Here is a 21463-nt window from a genome sequence, read left to right as displayed (position 1 = left end):
CACACACACACACACACACAATGTGAAGATAGTTTTAACTATTATATCTATATTTCAAGTGAGAATACTGAATCAAAAGAAGTGAACCACTTGGCAAAATCACAAAGCTAGTAAGTGGCAGAGCCAGAATTCATACACAGATGTTCTGAGCGTACATTCTGTAACCACTGGTCCTGCTTCCTTTTTAGTTTTCAGGCAACATCTAGCTCTAAGTTTGTTGAGATTTTCCACCACTTAAAGAGGCAAATACATTCATAGATAAACATCTGTTTGATACCTGTTATTGCACGTGGTGGTGCAGAAATTGGAAAAGAGCATGTATAACTTGCTTGGACAATTAGTTCTTAGACTACATTCATATTAAATGACACGATCCATCTATTATCAGAGCTTTGAGTTACTATTGGCAGCAGCCTTTTTAAAAAAATTGTATTGAAATATAGCTGATTTACAATGTTGTGTTAATTTCCTCTGTACAACAAAGTGACTCAGCTATACATATATATATATATATATACACACACATTATATATCTATATACACATTATATATCTCTATATATCACATTATATATATATATATATATACGTTTTTATATTCTTTTCCATTATGGTTTGTCACAGGATATTGAATATAGTCCCCTGTGCTATACAGTAGGACCTTATTGTTTATCCACCCTATATATAATTGTCTGCCTCTGCTAGTCCAAAACGCCCATCATTCCTTCCCTCCCCTCCCCTCCTTGGCAACTGCAAGTCTGTTCTCTATATCTGTGAGTCTGTTTTTGTTTTGTAGATATGTTGATTTGTATCGTATTTTAGATTCCACATCTAAGTAATATCATATGGTATTTGTCTTTCTCCGTCTGACTTACTTCACTTAGTATGATAATCTCTAGGTCCATCCATGTTGCTGCAAATGGCAATATTGCATTGTTCTTGATGGCTGAGTAACATTCCATTGTACATATGTACCACGTCTTCTTTATCCGTTCCTCTTTCAGTGGCCATTTACGTTGCTTCCATGCCTTGGCTATTGTAAATAGTGCTGCTGTGAACATAGGGGCGCGTGTATCTTTTTGAATTAGAGTTTTATCTGGGTATACGTCCAGGAGTGGGATTGCTGGATCATATGGAACTCTATTTTTGGTATTTTGAGGAACCTCCACACTGTTTTCCATAGTAACTGCACCAATTTACATTCCCACCAACAGTGTTGGAGGGTTCCCTTTTGTCCACAACCTCGCCAGCGTTTATTATTTGGAGACTTTCTGATGATGGCCATTCTGAGTGTGAGTTGATACCTCATTGTAGTTTTGATTTTGTGAATAACCTTTAACATCATTTAATTAGTTGTAAATCATAGCTAGGTGGATATATTTGGAAGGAATCTGTGACCTTAAAAAGAACTACCATGTAGCCAAAGGATTAATGAAATATTTAGGATAATTCAATAGGAGAAAAAAGGGAAGTGTAATTCTTTTTCTCATCCAGGAGGCAGAAAGGAGAGAATTATCAAATAACCTTGTGACCTAACCTTGTCAGGGAACATTACCTTTAAATACAGTTAAAGGTATGTTTGATATCTATAATCTAGAAATCCAGTAGGATAACTTGATGTTGTTACCACAGTGCAAATCTGAAATATCTCTAAAGCCAGTCATACATTTTCCTGTTATGCAAGAATAGGACATTAAGAAAATAACCTTCACATTAAAAATTTTTTTTCTTGCAGTAGTGGAACAAATGATGCCCACTCTCGGAAATATGCTGGCCTTCTGTGTAGATAGAAGCTATAGATTATGAATGTTTAATTATCACTAGTAATAGAAACCAGAGGCATAGATATCAATAGCTCAAGAAACTCTGGTTGGGAAACCACAGTATACATGCATAAGTAATATGAATGTAAAGGGCAAAACATAAAATATCCTTCAAGTTTTCATAAAATGCCCTTGAAAGTTTGTTGGGGAGATGAGTTATATGAACTTGGGAAAATGATCACTTATTTCCTTGAATTGTTAGCTTGGTATAAAATCAGGGTCTCCAAGTTCAGAGGAGGGAGAATCACTGTGGACTTGACGAGTCAGAATTGCATTTTCAGGGGAGATGGAACTTAGGCCAGTCACTGAAGAAAGAAAAGGAAGAGATACAGCGTTTTACAAAGAGGGAATTACATGGGATTATTCAAGAGGCATTTATATTTGACCAGAAAGAACACATTTTACTTGGCTATAGATGTCTAAGCACTAAAAATGCCCTGCCACTCAGACAAAGTGATGTGGAAACCAGCTCAGGTAGAACCTCCTTCTTCTAAATGACTCAAGTATCAGTTTGGGGATTAACTGGCCTCTCTTCTCAGTATCTTTTTTTAGCTCATCCTTGCCTTTGAGGCACAGGAGTTGTACTATTTGCTAAATGAAGCTCAGATGGCAAATGAGTTACCTACCTGCTGGTGTACAAACAGAAGTATTATTGAATATAAAGAAAAGCTAATTAAATTATGTCATAATATTAGCTGAGGTGTTACAAAAGTAATTACTGGCCCAGATTCTATTCCACTGTCTTGTTGGGAACAAATAATTTCCTGATTAGATATTATCACAGGGCCAGTACCAAATAATTTTAAGCACGTAGGATCTGATGAATACACAAGCAAACTAGTATCGGGCCAAGGGTGGTCACAACTGAAATTAGTGAATTTTCAGTCTCAGGATACTGTAAACCACACCAGAACGACTAAAATTCCAGATGCAAGGAAGTAAACATCTAGGCACCTCAGTGACTCTAAATCAAAGGTAAGGATCAGCAGTGAAGCAGTTTGTGATGTTGTATTCCTGCCATTCTAATTAGCCATCACTTACCTTTTCTGAGCTTCAGTTTCTCATCTGTAAAACAGGGTAATGATTCCTGCCCATATAATGAAGTTGTAATAGAGACTGAAAGAGATAAAGGATGTGAAAGGCATTTATAGAACGCAGGTGTGGGGTGAGCCAAGGATTTGGATCTAGGAAAAGGATAGCAGAGCACTAAGCTAAGCAGTTGCTCTGGCGAGTAACCAAGAATTGATTGTATAATTTTAGAAATTATATGCAAACTGATGTGCACATTTCCCAAGTGTTCTTCAGAAAAATTGTTAGTTGTACTTTTTTTCTTGGCATGAAAAAGCAAAAGATAAAAGAAAGTTGTAAGGTCTTTGTAACGTACGTAGATGTGTCAGGAAGAGAAAATTCCTTTATCGTGCTTTTTTTTTTTCTGTTAGTGTAGACATGGACTCCGTAAAATATAATACTATATATTGAAGTGCTTGAGCTATCATTGTGTCATTTGATCCTCACAGCAATCCTCTAATAAGTAACTTGATTTAGTCTCTATGTTAGAAACCAGAAAGGTTCAATAATTTGCCTAAGGTCACACAGTGGTAGGGCTTGGACTTGAAATCATTGGTTTCTCTCCATTCTTTACAGCATACATTGTTGCACACCAAAGGGTGCTTATTTCTAATGTCTTGCTATTTAGCAACCTATAGGGAATATTTTAAACTCATTAATTATTCTTGCTATCTTAACATAATAAGCTGAGTATTGGCATTAGAGATATGCTTACTAATAATTTATCAGTGAGTTAATCAGGACTCTTGCATGCAAATAATAGAAACTTATCTCTAAGTTAGACAGAGATAATTTATTGACTCACACAACTAGGGAAGTCCAGAAGGTGAACTCCATTCATCTGGATCCTATAGTTCAAGTGTCACATTTCTCTCTCTTACCTCTGCTTTACTTTATGATGGCTTCCTTCTCAGGTGGGCTTTTCATGTGGTACAAAGTGATCTCCCAGCATCTCCCAGGCTTACATGCTACCCATTGTACATGACTCAGAATGGAACCATAATTATCTGTCAGTAGCTGTAGAGTCTCTGAAAGGGGCACTGATTGGCTGCCCTTAAATCCTGTAATACCCTGGGAACAATCACACTGTCACTGCAGGAGCCTGGCTCTGATTGGCACTGTGGATGATGGAGAGCCCCTCCAGGTTGGAGAGAGGAAGTTCCTGCAGGGAAAAGATACTAGGCTAAAAACAAACACAAAAGCATTAACAGATGTCCGTTATAAAAGTAGATTTTTTTGTGAATTAAAGCATGACTTGAAAAATGAGAAAAAAATTGGGGAAAATTTAACTTAGCAAATGTTACAAGTAAAATGGTAATAGTAAAATTAAATAAATTTTGAGAGAAAAAAATAAGAATAACTAATCTTCTATAACCTTTGCACTGTAGCCAAGCACTACTTTACACACTTTACATATATGAACTCATTTAATTGTCCCCAACCTTTGAGTAGATACTATAATTGTTTCCATTTTAAAGATGAGGCACTGCAGACATAGAAGGTTAAGTGGCTTCCCTGGGTGGGGCTAGGGTGCAAATCCTGTCAGCCTACTCCAAGGCAGATGCTCTTACTCATTGCATTTACAGCCACTTGATTATCCTTTCTAATGAATTTAGCCATGCTGTCACATTAAATTTTTAATATGTTTTCACTAGCTTAGAGCTAGTGTAGCAACACAATTTTTAATAATGTCTAAAAAGACAGGGAAACAGGATCATGTTGTGATAAAGACCTGAGTTGCCTCCACTCAGCATCTTGGTGACCTCATCCAAGTTACTTATTCCTTCAGGTCTCAGTTTTCTTGTCTGCAATATAGTGACACTAGTTACTAACTCACTGGATTCCTTTAAGTATTAAATGAAATTGCACTGGAAAGTGGTTAGCACAGTGATTGACATAACTAGATTACCTTAAATGTGTTAAACACTATTTCCAATCACTTTACATGATCAGTCGATCTCTCTGTATATATATATTTTAGTTCTACACTTATACATACAGTCATATAATTATGTATGTAACTAAACACATATTTAATCACAGTTATATATATAACTAAATACTTGTATAAATTATATATTGCTATACATATATAACTAAATAAAAATGCATGTATACAATAAAACACTCCAGAATGAATCATATGATTACAAATAATTGCACAAAAGGTGACTTTAGGTAATCATGGAAAAGGAGGAGTTTGAGAACATTTCAGTTCATTCTAAGGCAGTGTGTTGTACCTTGTTTCATTTCATCATTGTGACTATCTGATGGCCATTTGACCATCCAGTTTATCCATTACTACCTGTCAGTAATTAGACATGGCCTCACTCTCACCTCCAGCTTTATCTCATACTAGGTTAAGCTTAGTCCTCAGCACATAGGATGGCTATGACATTTCTCAGTTCCTTGGAAGGACTTGTTCACCTATTTTCAAATAGTTACTTGATTAGGCAGATTTACTTCATCTTATGGAACAGGCAGTCCATTGTCATTTAAACGTTTTTTTAGATAATCAGATGAAACTAAAGAGAATTGCACCTTATTTGATCATGTACCAATATGCCCTTTCTTTCATTGCATTTTTAGCAATTCCAAAATAACAAGAGATAGGCCAGGTTGTCCTCCATGTTTGTCACATCTAGTACATAATAAGGGTGAATCCTGGATGGACATGGCCAAAAAAACAGAAAATTGCAACCAAGACTCAATCTATAACTTAAGAAATAGGTAATCAGGGCAGTGGTTGAGAGTCCGCCTGCCGATGCAGGGGATGCAGGTTCGTGCCCTGGTCCGGGAAGATCCCACATGCCGCGGAACGGCTGGGCCCGTGAGCCATGGCCACTGAGCCTGCGCGTCCGGAGCCTGTGCTCCGCAACGGCAGAGGCCACAACAGTGAGAGGCCCGCGTACCGCAAAAAAAAAAAAAAAAAAAAAGAAAAGAAATAGGAAACAGGGATGTAGAGCTTAGAAACAGGAAGTGGAAAAACTACCTAATAGAACACAGGAATATTTGCAAGGCAGGGGATTACTAATAATTTTGCCAAAGAACCTCCTTGATCATGGCTCGTTTTAAACTACCTGTAATTGTCTCGTTCTAAATGTATAGCAGACAGTTTTTAACTTTGGCATGCCAGCGGTTAATCAGAGGAGCGAGTTAATAATGGGGATTCCCAGACTCCACCCCCGTAAACTGCCATCTTGCTCTGAGACTGTAAGTAGTCCATGGAGCACACCTTCTAAAACACTGCTCGGGAGCCCTGATCCCCAGAAAGACCTGGCAGCTGACAGTGCTCTCAAAAAATTTTTAGTAAGTTTCCAATATTCAAATTTAGATGAACTAAAAATTCCTCTCATTCGTAACATTTTTTTTGTATCCACATCATTTTCTTTATCAGATATTTAATATCAGGAGGTGTAATTTGTTCCAAATGTTGAATGTATTTCAATATAGACTTGCATGAAAATAGTAAGAAAAAAATAAGAAAAAGCTTCTTGACAAGCTTCCTACGTCAAGATGAAAGAAGAAAAAAGAAACTCCAGGAAATGCAAAAATTTGTGTAATAAAGTTATGTGTAATAAAGAAGAAACTAACGTGTGTCATGATTTTGAGCGATTAAGGGAATATAGGAAGAGAGAATCCTTTTAACACTTGAAAATTCTCCTTTGAGTGGGCATAGGTGTAGAAATTTGATGTTACAGGTTGTAGGGTTATAGGTTATAGACTATAGGGGGTATGAGTTATAATCCTATAGTTCATAATAGTTATATATAAATTATTCCACATATTGCTTATTAATTTTAAATTATAGAAAACCTTTAGACCAAGCGTATCTGACTTCATTATAATTATGCAAAAGGATGTGTAAATAGTGAAACTTCTTTCACACTGGAAAGGAGGACAGAGAAGAGGTGAAAGGAGCTGTAAGAGCTGTAACTTGCACAGAGTTGATATCCGATTCTGCCGAGGTGAATGGATTGGTTTATGTATTGTGTTGGCCAAAAGGTTCATTTGGGTTTTCCCGTAAGATTGTACGGAAAATGCCGAATGAACTTTTTGGCCAGCCCAGTACATTCACATGCATGATTTAGTATACGATTTAATCATAGAGTTAATCCTTTTGAATAAATGTTTTATATATACATATGTGTGTGTGTATATATATATATATATATATATTTATATATATATATATATCCTGTGTTGTGCACCAGGCACTGTTCTAAATTACAACGGTAGCCAGTACATTAATGTAACTAAATTAATTGCATAAAGGAGGACAATGAGGTAGAAAAAGCTGAAATGAATGATTCATTGTCCTTAATGGAAGAGAATCAGTGTTTTATTTTGTTTTGTTTTTAAGGTGGTTCTTCTCAAACTATGTGATAAAGGACCAGTTTTATTTTATTTTAATTTCCAAACATATGGATCAGTACTTTGTGAAATATAATAAAAATGTGACAGCAATGTCAAAATGCTGTGAAAGTTTCCAAAGACTTAGTCTCACTTTCTATACTTATCTCATTGTAAACTAATAAACATTTCACAGACTGGCATTCATCCATACTCTGAATAGCTTAAAGTTAGTGAATCAAGCATAAATGATACTGCACATATTTTTTTAAGGTGTAGAGGTAATCAGAAGAAATTTTTTACATAGTTAAAAGAGGTTTAATAATGAGATATGAGGTTTTATCTTTCAATTTGAACTCTTCCTACTGATTGATTTAGATCTTTTACCAGGTGCATATGACACTTTTGTAAAAAATAATAATAAGGAACAAAAGTGCAAGAAAGTTCCAGGAATAAGTGGAGTACAACCTTTTGTGTGACTTAAATTCTTGCACACCTGGTCTAAAAGTTGTCTATCATGTTAAATGTACAAACTCTATCTATGTATCTGTATCTACCTATATATATACACACATATATATATATACTATTTTATATGTGAATATTACTGGAGAGTTAGAGGGTTATAGTTCCTTTTCTATAATACCAATTCTTGCATGGTGACTGAGCAGATGAAGAAGATGTAATCTTAAATCTCTAAACCTGCTTTGCCCACACAAAGGAGAATTTGCAAGTGTGAGAGTCAAATTAATTCTCTTTTTCTACATTCCTTCAGTTGATCAAGATCCTAACACATCTTAAATTATTCTATTTTATAAATGGCTTTTTTATACAGCATTTTTTACCCAAGAGTTTATTCTTAGAAGGAGAAGAGAGATGACACAGGTAACCATGTGAGGTGGGTTATATAGCTAATAAGGTGAAATATAATTTGCTTCAGTGCAAATCATCCTACTAGGAGAATGATGACAAACCTGCAGTGATGGGAAAGCCTCTGTTAGAGTAAAAGTACACTTCCATCATCAGATTGAATTGATGTGTTCAATTAGAGATACACAGTAAATTTGAGGAAGGTTAGTGATAGACCATGATGATCACTGGATAAATTACTATTTTTTCCTTCTGAGTTTTGATATTCTTTTATATGCCATTAGGGAGGCAAGCAGGCAGTAATCAACACAGAGGCAACCTCAGAAATTGTCTCACAAAGAGCCCACGACCCCCACAGACAGAGATCATTTTCTGTGCTTGCAAGTGAAGTCTGAAGAAGCACCTATTCTCATCTCACCTGCTGTGTTGTCACTGCTCAGCTTCAGAGTCACATGGTTAGTTGATATAATCAAGAATTAAGATCAGACATGAAGCCTTGACATATGTGAAAAGGAAAAAAAAAAAGAAAAGGAAATGCCCTTGCATTATTCCTATAACTTATCTTTAGTTCAAAATTATCAACTTGGGATGGTGCACCCGTGACACAGGTTTTTTTCCACTGCACGATCCAACAGTCTCAATGGTAATATTTCTGCTGCTTCTTTCCCCTGATAAGTGCAGCTGTAGTTTATTCTTCCATTTGGTCTCAATCCTCTGCTGACATTTATGTTCAGTGCAGAATATATGGCATCCCAAGGCATAGAATGGCTATAATAATATACCACTAAATTTATCCAAGCATCTAAATTTTATTTTAAAAGCTATTTTTTTTTTGCCATTCAATGTGGTAAATTCAAATAAAATTGGTCACAAGTGCGTTTTTCCCCCAGAAATTGGAGATGAAAAATACAGCCAGTACAAACACAAAGCAAAGCTAAATAAAAGCCTAGCACCATTACCACATGGTATGTTTTCAAAATCCAACAGTGTTCCAGAACGCTAAACACTTAAGTTGGAAGTAGCACTTTGCCATGAAAAGGAACCAGCTGTAGGTCCCTCTTTCACTACATATTGTTCAAAACAAAAAATAACCCTATTGAAAATAAGCCTCGGGTAGATGAGACCCAGAAATCCAATGGTATGAGAAACAAAAGAAAGACAATTGTCATTTAAAAATTAAACTGTGTTTGTAACAGTTTATGAGCCTTGCAGATCCAGCAAGCCTGCTGAATATTAATGAATAGATTGATTTGTCAACATATTAGCACCACTGTCAGACATAACAGCATGGAGGAGATGCAAGGGGACTAGGCAGTAAAGTACTTAAAAATGCTGGACTGGGTACCATGAGATTCTATCATGATTGATAAACTATAGTGACTGATGTGGGTCACAACTTCCACTGGGTTTTAACATTTTAAACAACCTCTATTTGAAATTCTAGGATTACTTGCATTTAATTTTTTTGAAAAAGAGTATACTTTTTGTTCAGTAATAAGGAACTTTAAAATTATGAGCCAAAGACATACAGTGGTTTAAATGATATCTACTTAGTAGAGTGAATTTTTAAATATATGTATGTGTGTATGTGTTTATATACATACACACACATACATATTTCAAAATCCAAATGAGTTAATATCTGAAAAGGTGTCCCACCAGGTAAGGAACCTTTGATAGCAAATAAAATATAATGAGATTTTTTTCTTAAAAAATGATAATTTGTAGAGAGAAACTGATCTGAAGAAGTTTTAGCCAGAACATTGGCATTATAAGTGCTCAAAAATTGGCTATTTGTGCTCCAAACTGAAATGTTTCCTATATATCCCAATAATAAAAATAAAATCTCACTTCTGAATGTACATCCTAGTTGAGTTGAAATGTGACATCTAAATATATGTGGAGATGTCAGGATATAGGAACAACAAATGTTAAATATTCTGTAAATTTGCTTTCTTTCACAATAACAACACAGAATAATATTTCAAAATACAGAATATTAAATATCCTATCCCTGTACTGCTCCACAATACCAATCCACTGAGCAATTATCCAGAATACTCTTATGTTGCTACTGTAATAGAAAATGTACAATTTCATGAGGAGCCCTGTTTCTTCTCAGTTTGAGCCTAGCACAATGAACAAAATGTCTCTGGGTTTTTACCCACCGGTAGAAACAAACCCAATCCTTTTTCCAAATAAAAGCTTATCTCAGAGGTTTGAAAACAGCCATCATGTCACCCCAAGCTTTCTCTTCTCCTGGGCAGTGAGTTTTTTCTTTAACCACCTGTTCACTCTGGTCCAGACACTCCCCTCTCTATGTTCTTTTTATTTATTTATTTATTTTGCGGTTTGCGGGCCTCTCACTGCCATGGCCTCTCCTGTGGCAGAGCACAGGCTCCGGATGCGCAGGCCCAGTGGCCACGGCTCACGGGCCCAGCCGCTACGTGGCATGTGGGATCCTCCCAGACCGGGGCAGGAACCCATGCCCCCCGCATCAGCAGGCGGACTCTCAACCACTGTGCCACCAAGGGAGCCCTATGTTCTCTTTAAATCAAACCTCAAAACTGTTCTGACTCAAGGTTCAGTGAGCCTGAGAGTAACGTGAATCCACCATTCCTTCATTATAAAGAACACATTTCTTCTAGCATGGCATAAAATAACACTTGATTTAGGTATAAAATGTAGACTCATGTTGAGTTTACTGTGCATTTAGGACCCTGAATTTTTTCTTATAAATGTTGTTGATAGGCCACATTTTTCAATTCTGTACTTAGACTGGTTTGGTTTCGGGGTGGGGGGTAGCTAAATAGAGGACCCTGTTTCATTTGTCCCTGTTAAATGTTATCTTACCAGTATAGCTCTATATGTATATAGCTATCTTGGAACTTATTTGTGTAATCCAACTTGTTTGCTCTTCCTGTCAGCATCCTCTGAGTAGAAGCTATCCTGAAACCTTTCTATTGTCTTCGTTCCAGAATACTGAACAAGATGGGGCCTTCTCTATGTTTATATCCATCTATTCTGGGGCCCTTTGAACAACATTAAACCAGTTTTTAACTACTTTCAATGTTCTCATACCCCTAGTCCTTTGCTATTCAAAATGTGGTCTAAGGTTCCACCTGGGACTCTCAGGCTCCTCCCCAGACCTACCTAATCAGAATATACAGTTTAAGATCCCTAGATTATTCATATGGGTGTAAAAATCTGAAACGCACTGCTTAGCACAGCCTTTCTCAACCCTAGGAGCACATATTAGAAACACCTGAGGTGCTTCTAAAACTACCGACACCTGGAGGCCCCTAACAATTTTTTCACTTGACCTTTGGCTTGCGTATCAGCATAAAAAAAAAAAAAAAAAAAAAAACCAGAAACCCCTCCAAAGTGAAAATGAAAAAAAAAATTCACCCCAAACTTCATTAAACTAATATAAATATATTTTAATTTAGACTTTAAATTTTGAATCAATTTGGCATCAGTTTGGGGGCTGCTGTATGCTGTGTTTAAACAATTCATGATTTCCAAGATTGTCTTTCTAGTCTTCAGGCGGAAATTAAACTGAATGTAAAGCAAAGGACTACCCAATGATAGAATAACTTTCTACAGAGGAAAGAACTGGGAAAGGAAAGACCCTGCTTGAGCCTCTAAAGGTCTTGCACTTCATTGGATTGCGGTAATTGACTCAGGAACGAGTGAGATGATGATTCCCAGCGCCCTTGTTTGCTGCCGGCAGCCTCTGGTTTCAGCCCCTGAGAGGAGCGTCCCACTTAGTGTTGCCGGGCAACAGCTTGCTGGGTTGAGAGCTGGAATGTGAAGGGTTGCAAAACGATTTTTTAAATAAACACATAACTTACCTTCAGCATGAATCAAGCCAAAGGGAGAAGTACTGAGCCTACAGGGTGACAGGCAGTGAAGCAGAATGGAAAGGGAAAAAAGCAAACAAGGAGCTCAGTAGTGACAGATGAAGACTCCATCACTAGAGTGATAGTTCTGACCTGGTTTCTAATTTGAAAATTTGTACCTCAATAATTTGCAGCTGGACGAAAGACAGTACCGGAAAAAACAATTTTTTCTAAACTACCGTGTCTGGACAAAACAGGTCAGCCCCAGGGTTTCACAGATAATTTCTCTTGTGTCAAATAAACATTGTAAAGTAAATGTGATCTGTATTGCAGATCCTCTCAGCATTATTCTGATTTTCTGATGAAAGTCATTGATACTGTGATCCGTTTGTAGACGTGTGATGTCCTACCATCCAGGAGTATTTTTAGCCAAAATATACAAACTATATGCACATAATATGGATATTAAAACATAGAGCTGAGAAAATGGATATTTAAATTTCTAATTAATGTATTCAATCTATCAAATGCTATTTAGCAAGCATTTTCCTAATACATTAAATGATGCATTTGATTTTACATATTTATGAAATTGTGCAAAAATGAATACACAATCTGTGGGACCTTAAAAGAGCTAAAATCTAGTGGGGAGAATGGGGGGACAGGCAGGTACCTAAAATGAAAGATGGGGAATGAGGGAATTTCCAGGGGTTAAGACTCGGTGCTTTCACTGCAGGGGCCCAAGTTCCATCCGATCGGAGAACTAAGATCCTGCAAGCCTGTCGGCCAAAAAGAGATGAAAAATGGAAGATGACTGAGAGGTGTGACCTGAGGGTCCTATTATGTCTTCACATATGTCCAGTTCCATTCTTTCTGTAGGATTTTCTCCAAGCTTTGGATGCTGTTTAGTTTAGCCATAGCTATGACACATGCAAATGTCCCTTCTGCATACTAAGAACCTATTGTCCATACACATGGTATTTGCTTTGAAATGGAGAATGACTGCAATATAGTTTCCACAATTGCAAAGATGATTCTGAATTTTGACACCCTAAGAAAATAGAATCCATACAATTAACACTGATGGAACGTTTCTTTTCATATTAAAACATAAAGCCCTCAGCACCTGCGTATACCATTTAATTTTGTTTTTGTTCATATATACTTATGCAGAACTTCAGCTATCCCAACATCTGCTGAAAGTCCCATTCTGGTAAAAAAAAAAAAAAGTTTGATAAAATTTTCTCTTCGCTTTCCTGACATTTCAGTCTCTCAGCTGATGGGGCAACAGCAAGAGAAATTGCTGTACAGGAAGTTAGGGGAAAAGTAACTTTGTTAGCCAAGAATTTGTTGTAGCAAAAAAGAAACATTAAGCGTCATAAAACAGATTTTCTTTGCTCTTATTTTAATTTATAGGAAACATTAATATGAATCCATGGCCAGAGACATTTTAGAAAACACAAAACTCTTATGAGAGAGGGGATTCTTTAAAATAAAAATCTGAACCATACAATTGTTTAAAATTTTCTAATAAGAAAGAAAAAGGAAAGACTTCTCACATTGCCCGAATGTAGCTATTTGAGGTGCTCAGAGAGCTCAGCCTTAAGACCATTTATTAAAAATATGGAAGGAAGGGATTGAGTTTTAGGATGAATAAGAGAACAGAACTCTCAGAATAATATTAGAAAGGCTAACTCTCAGAGTAAATGGGCAAGTAGAATCAGAAAATAATCCTACCACTCTCTGAAAAAGTTGCCATCATATTTACTGCAAAGAGAAGGAGGAACTAACCACTGCCTATTTTGCTCCTGTTTTCTTTGGGGGTGGAGAAGCGGCTCTTCAAATTGAGAGAATAAGGGAAGGAGGGTGTGAAACAAATAATATAACTCAGAGAATGGAGGATTTTCCTGCACAGCTTTGGCCCTAGGTACAACGACAGCTGTTTTAAATTACATCTGCTTATTGCCCCAAACTGGAGAATCCAGCACTGTGTAGCAATAAACCTTGACCTCATGAAAGGCAGGTATTGGGATATGTACATTTTGCTATATTTATGGAAGGAAGTATGGGGTACCAGGAATTTGCGGCAATCTCTGCTTCCCCAAATATCTCTTTATCCTGGGGCTCCAGATCTTCCTGGTGCTCCAGGGAACCTGGAGTTTCTGTATCCTTCTAGTTTCCGCCTTGGGTGCTAGTATCCTGTTCTGCTGACATGCCAGCATGTCACCTTTCCTTCTGACTTCCCATTCTGCTGCAGTCCCCTTCCTTACTTTCCTTTTTCCCACAGCCAGACCACCGTCCCTTTCTCCTTTGCTTTGTTTTTGAAAGAAGTTCACAGAATGGCCCAGTTTCATATGTGTCTTTCCCATTGTCTCTCTTTCTCCGCCCCCAGCCACCCTGCAGTTTCAAAGACAAACCCTGTCAGATTCCCTCTAGGTCAGAATTCTGAGTCTTGATTTGAGTTTTGGAACTGGAGTTGAGATCCCATTTGGAATTTTTTCCTGATTGTTGACTCTCTTGGGACCGCTGTAGCTACTCCAGTTTTACTAGTCTTTTTGCTCCTTTGCTATTGGCTTCCTTCCTCCCTTAACTTGGATCCTTTACATTTGAGGGTTACCCATAGCAGTCTCAGCTGGGAGCTAGTACCTAGGGGGGAAATAGTGGTATCACAAGAGTACACTCAATGGCAGCTATAAACTATGACTGATGTTCAGAACAGGACTTACTGCATATTGAAGAGGCTAACAGAGGTGCTCCTAGAGCCATTGTGGGTAATTAGTAAATCATGGATAAAATGAGAGAGATACCAGAATACTTAAGACAGGCCAGGGTTTTCTGAATTTCTAAAAGGGGGAAAGAATGGATTCTCTAATCATTCAAGAAGAAGCTTAATATTTGTCCTTGTCAAAATCCTAGAATGAATGATTAAATGAATAGTTTGCAGATATTTAGAAACAAATCCTGGTACTGAGAAGGAAATGGCTAAAAACCAATACTAGTCAATATTAGTTTACTTAGAATCTATTACTCCAGAATAATTGCATTCTTTTTCAATAAGATACCTACTGCCAGATAGGTAGAATGAGTAATACCAAGGACTTATGTTTCTTAACTATAATAAAACATTAGAAAAAAATCTCCCACAGTAGCCTTTGGAGAAGATGATAACATATGGACTGAATGGGATACTCCTAGGATGAAATATTGCTCATTTATGAGTGTGTTCAAAGAATAAGTAATAGGCATGGCAGTTGGACGTGTAATCTTTTGGAGAGTCATCAAGTCCTATGTTTAAGCCTTATCCTGAAAAAAGGTTCCTAGTAATTTGATTAATACACAGCAGATAGGCTTACTCAGTTGGGAAGTGGTGGAAAGCTAGAGGATTAGTCCCTTCGATAGGAGAGATCACATCACATTCAGAATAGTCTTTGCTGCAATGTTGAGCTAAGGTCACAAAGATAGATAGATAGATAGATAGATAGATAGATAGATAGATAGATAGATCAATCCAGGCACTTATGTACATAAAAGTATGGTGGAAACATGACTAAGAAGAATTTAATGTTCATTATTGGAAATTTTCTAAATTTAATTAGTTTTTGAGATTATTATCGGTTAATAATAATGAGTTAATGGTATGATGTGGCTACTGCATGCCACAGTATTTAAGAGCATGGGCTTTGGAGCCAGTTACCCTGGGTTTCAACCTCAACTGTTACCTGGGAACTGTCTGACTTCGACCAAGTTATGTGACCTTTTGAAGTTTCAGTTTTTCCTTTTATATAAAATAGAGATTAAAATAGTAACTACTGGAGCTTCCCTGGTGGCGCAGTGGTTGAGAGTCCGCCTGCCGATGCAGGGGACGCGGGTTCGTGCCCTGGTCCGGGAAGATCTCACATGCCACGGAGCGGCTGGGCCCGTGAGCCATGGCCGCTGAGCCTGCGCGTCCGGGGCCTGTGCTCCGCGGCGGGAGAGGCCCGCGAACCGCAAAAAAAAAAAAAAAAGTAACTACTTTCATATGTTTGTTAGGAGTACCTAAGAATATGAATGTGAATTTTTTTTTAAAAAGCAAAACCTTCCATCCTAGGCTATATGAATAATATCACAATTAAGGTGTCAGTTAATTGTGAGGAAAATTCTGGTCCATTGTGAACAGGGACATTGAAAAAGAGCTAGTGAACATAAAAAGCTGTCATATAGAATAGTCAAGTTCTCCATTGCCTCTACAACATAAATAGGATTAATGTGGGTAAGTTATAAAAAGACAACTTTGGGCACAACATAGGAGAAAAGAATTCTTGTCACTGGTATCCTGCAACACCGTTGAGATGTGAAATAGATTGGACTACTGCAGTTAGTCACTAGGACCCTAGCTAGTTATATTTAGGGAGTGCTAAAGAAAACATTTTTTTCTTTGAGTAGGATAGTAATTAAAGGTCAAAGATTTTAAATGGTGCATTTTTTTTTTTTTTTTTTGCGGTACGTGGGCCTCTCACTGCTGTGGTCTCTCCCATTGCTGAGTAAATGGTGCATTTTGTCATGTTATATGTGTGTGTGTGTGTGTGTGCGTGTGTGTGCGCACACACGTGTGCATATTTTGCCTTTGCAATTAGATTGGGAGCTTTTCAGGGCTTTATCATTACCTTTTTTATTCCCAATGTCATTGCCAACAGTAATTCCTTAAGGAATATTTGGTGAATGAACAGATAAATGAATGATACGTATATGTGATACATACATGGTCAATATAAAGAATATTGTAAAAAAAAAAAAACAACAGACTCTCTTTTTAAAAGTGAGCTTAGTGAAAGGCATTTTGGATGGTATATTTAATGCTGGGTTGTATGAGCCTTGATTAATGAAAAGGATGTTTTAGGAGTTCCAGAAACAGTGACCAGTAGAATGGAACTCTCAAACACTATGATGAACCTATTTTCTCAGTAACACCGGGTTCCCAATATTAAAATACAGTGTCCAACATTTAATAGTTAATTATTTCTGTTTTCTGCTATCAAGAGCCATGAAATATATTTATAAATACACAGATACACCCACCCCCACACACACACTCCCGCTAATTCTCTCCTTAGGTCCTAAACTATTTTCTCTCGGAGGTACTTGTCATTGGCTTGCTGTGCTTATTCAGGTCAGCTGTGTACTGTGGCTGTAGTGAGACTTGTGATTATATGCTTCATTCAGCAGAGCAATTTTTTCATCTTCACATATTCCATTCCCTTCAGACACATCTAGTTTCTCCCCTGGCCGTACTTCCTTCCCCATTAGGCAGTGTGATTCACTGTTGGGGCCCATTTGGGCACAAACCAGACTTTTTGTCGAGTTGCTGTACTCCTACCTTCCTAATTATAGAATTCAAAGCAGAAGGAGTGAATTAATAACATGTCTTTATTCCCTGCAGTGTATGAGGAAGCATAATGCTGTGGCATGCTTACGGTAGCACATGCATTCTCCCGTCTCCCCTTATTCTCCATTTTTGCTGTGTGACTTCACAGCAGCAAGAATGGAAGGTGCACTTTACACACCAGTGAGTAAATCATGTGAATGGATGTTTTAAAGCCCATGCCCAATACACAGTTCACTGAGAGAACTATACTTTCAAAAGCCCTCTGAGAACACATGCTTGGAATTTGAAATTGTACTAAATACTGTGTTTCCTAAGGTATCCTAGCGAAGGCAAGGGTGTAGGGGCATAGACAGCATTTAAATATGTGCTATTACATTTACTTTCTCCAATCAAGCAATTCTTAGATGTTTGATTCTACGGTCCTTCCATGCAGGCAAATACTTGGAATATTAGTATCAAAGTGATACAATTCTAGATTACCAAAAGCCTGTAAAAATCGTTTCTCTTTGCCTGATAACGAGAAGGATTCTGATTCATTCTGAGGGAATAAAGTGATCTTTGTTCCAGGTGGCCTCAGGACTCCTGTGACACTGTATTTTCAGATCCACACAGACTGATGTAGACCAAACAATGGAGTCAAAGCCCCCTCATTCAGGACTTGATGGTTGAGGAAGTTGGGGAGTTAATTTGCATCTTTATCAGATACCTGTTAAAGGTTTTTGATAGAAAGATCCATCTCTCAAGAATCTTAATGACCAGGGTTGATTAAGGGAGGGAATGGACTCTGGTGGAATGTGAATGCTTTCATTAGTTTGGCAGATTTCACTAAGTTCTTTTTGGGAAGAAAATGCTAACAGGAAAGAAAGAAATGGGAAGTCATTACAAGAATGAATGGGAAGCATGAGGTAATGAATTGAATAAATAGTGAACAATTAAGGGTATAGGCTGAAAATAATAGTTTTCAGAAAGGTGAGTGAGAACTCTGTTACATGGTACTCTGGGTAAGATGATTTGTAGACTAGATAACTAGAAGAATCGCTTTTTTCCCTAAATTACATTCTGTTGAAGTCCCAGTCAGAGGCAGAGTATGAGGCTGGATGGTTTGTGATTCTAACCTCTTAGAAGAATTCTTGTTAGACAAGTTGATTACCTGTCTTCCCTATGAAAGCAAGGAAGGCCGATATAATTCCAATTCATGGGTTTTTTTGTTTGTTTGTTTTGTTTTTTGTTTGCAGTATGCGGGCCTCTCACCACAGCGGCCTCTCCCGTTGTGGAGCACAGGCCCCGGACGCACAGGCCCAGAGGCCATGGCTCACGGGCCCAGCCGCCCCGCGGCACGCGGGATCCTCCCGAACCAGGGCACGAACCCGAGTCCCCCGCATCGGCAGGCGGACTCTCAACCACTGCGCCACCAGGGAAGCCCCATGGGTTATTTTTAAAAGTAAAGAGAAAGAGACAAAAGTGTTTCACCACTGGGCCATTGGTTTTTAGGCTCTAAATTTATCATGAGTCATGGCCCATGGTTATGCTTTATTTTCTTCCTTTTAAATGTAGTGTCCAGATGTCTGTCACTTAATTCAAGACTACGGAGCCCATTATGTGTATTCAAACTTTAAACACATTTTGTAACAAAATTAGTAAATGCTTTCTCTTGAATATTAGTTTTATCCTGCCATTAGTGCAACACATATTTAAATGATGTATATTTGAACAAAACTCCTACTTCAGAAAAATGTATTAGAAACTAGACTAAGAGAAATTCACATCATACTCACAAAGGACTCATACTCCTTCCTCTACAATTATTTCCAATTCATTTTTTTGCATCTAAAATTAAATTAAGGCCAAGGTTTTAGAATTCTCAAGGGGAATTTTCTTCAGGTTCTAGTGTCTATTATCACTGTGTTGCATTTAACTGTGTGAAATAGCAGATGTGGAATAAACTATAAATGAATTATGCATATGTTCCAGATATGTCATCTATTTTTACCAATAAAAATTTTTTTCAGCCATTGATCTTATCAATAACTTGCTGCAAGTAAAAATGAGAAAGCGCTATAGCGTGGATAAGACCTTGAGTCACCCTTGGTTACAGGTAAAAATCAATCACTGGCTCTTTTCTCAGTTGAATAAGCTTCTAAATATTTAAGATTCTGATACTATATATAAAAATCTTTTGTCATTTTTTAAAGTATAATTATAATACCAGTTTGTTTGCCAAAATGCATGCCACTTCATAGGATTTAATAACAATTTAGTATTTCTAAACCTCTTTCTCTACCAGGAAGGTTGGATAAGGGAGAAACACACCATACCACACACAGACACACACACCAAAAACAAAAGACAAAAAAAGAAGGGTCATAATGAAACTCCAAGGACCAGATTTCAAAGGCATGTGTATGTGTAATCCTAATAAATATCCAAGTAGACGCCCACCTGGTTATGCACTGTACGTGTTTGGAAGCTGTATATTTAAATCCAAGGCAATACTTGTAAAAGAAATGCATGGTAGATATAAAGCATATGCATGTGTTTGTTCTCTCTTAAATATTTTATTTTCACACTGAACTTAGAAGTTTAGAAAAACGATCCTCTGCAATACTGAAGGATTATTTGTAGGCATTAAATTCCAAAGGAATACCAACATTCTGCTTTGTTTGACTGCAAATATTAATTGCCCACCTTCTGATGCCTGATATCCTATAAACAGTATGCATTTGCAAAGTTTAGGTAAATAGGATGGCTTTGGTGCTGATGCTGTCACCTCAGGGTGCCTGATGAAAGACATAGCACGGTGCGAGTGGAAGAAAAAAGGGTAACATATATGTTGTGGGAGCTGACAACAATGAAAGAGTGTTTTAATGAGTTTTAATCATATCTATGGTAATATTTTGCAATTTCTTCCTCAGGATTATCAGACCTGGTTAGATTTACGAGAGCTGGAATGCAAAATCGGGGAACGCTACATCACCCATGAGAGTGATGACTCAAGGTGGGAGCAGTACGCAGGCGAGCAGGGGCTGAAGTACCCCACACACCTGATCGATCCAAGCACTGGCCACAGTGACAGTCCTGAGACCGAAGAAACAGAGATGAAAGCCCTCAGTGAGCGTGTCAGCATCCTCTGAGTTCCATCCCCTATAATCTGTCAAAACACTGTGGAATTAATAAATACATACGGTCAGGTTTAACATTTGCCTTGCAGAACTGCCATTATTTTCTGTCAGATGAGAACAAAGCTGTTAAACTGTTAGCACTGTTGATGTATCTGAGTTGCCAAGACAGATCAACAGAAGCATTTGTATTTTGTGTGACCAACTGTGTTGTATTAACCAAAGTTCGCTGAAACACTAAACTTGTTATTGTGAATGATTCATGTTATATTTAATGCATTAAACCTGTCTCCACTGTGCCTTTGCAAATCGGTGTTTTTCTTACTGGAGCCTCAATTTGGTAAGAGTCTACAGAACCTGTCCATGAAGTAGTTCTGTTCTGTGTGTCCCACTGGTGTTGTCACTATAAGCAAACTCTTGAAGAGTAGATTATTACCAGTGTTCTATGAACAACTCCAAAACTCATGTGGAAAAAACGAATGACGGGGACTGGGGGCTCGGGGGGATGGATATGCAATCCTAAGACACAAATGCATGAAAGAGTTTTACTGTATAGTTTCAAATCCTTTGCCTGCCTGGTGTGCCTCAGTATATTTAAACTCAAGTAAATGGGCCTAGGTGCACCTACTACTTTTTAAGCCTAAATGCCTTAGAAATGTAACTGCCATGTATAGAACAGGTTTATTTTCCCCTTTCTTACAATACCCTGCTGTACTATGGAAAATCAGCAGCTAAGCAACCTTTTGCCTATGTGTATTTTTCAACAATAACAAATAAATATTCTTGGCAAAATATGTGTCCATCCGACTGAATTATTTTCATTTGTGATCCATGCTAATGTTCTCTGGCCAAGTAAGAGCAGGGGTATCTGCTCAAAAAGACCAGAGAAAGTCTCAGGGCCTAGAACTTAGCTTTGTCTAGTCTGCAGCCACAAAAGTATGTTTCCAAGTATACTGAAACCTTTCTATCTTGCATGTCATCTAGTTTCCAGTAGAAAGGAGAAGAATGACCAAAGTCAAACAGAATACTT

General features: G+C 37.5%; 1 protein-coding gene across 2 annotated transcripts in view; it reads left to right on the top strand.

Moving 5' to 3' along the window:
• PRKD1 (protein kinase D1) overlaps positions 1-21219 on the top strand; it is a 334650-nt gene extending 313431 nt beyond the window's left edge. Inside the window, exons 17-18 of one of the 2 annotated variants that reach the window (XM_027110974.1) lie at positions 19327-19412; positions 20230-21219. In XM_027110974.1, coding sequence (XP_026966775.1) covers positions 19327-19412; positions 20230-20448 — 305 coding nt within the window. In that variant the 3' untranslated portion in view covers positions 20449-21219. The remainder of the gene's footprint in view (positions 1-19326; positions 19413-20229) is intronic. The other variant, XM_027110976.1, reaches the window with a different exon arrangement.
• Positions 21220-21463: the final 244 nt, after the last annotated feature.

Source organism: Aethalodelphis obliquidens, unplaced genomic scaffold (genome assembly GCF_003676395.1).
Source record: "Aethalodelphis obliquidens isolate GAN/ISIS:26980383/991018 unplaced genomic scaffold, ASM367639v1 scaffold10, whole genome shotgun sequence".
Lineage (NCBI taxonomy): Eukaryota > Metazoa > Chordata > Mammalia > Artiodactyla > Delphinidae > Aethalodelphis > Aethalodelphis obliquidens.
Note: the sequence above shows the minus strand (reverse complement) of the source record. Positions and strands in the feature narration are given on the sequence as shown.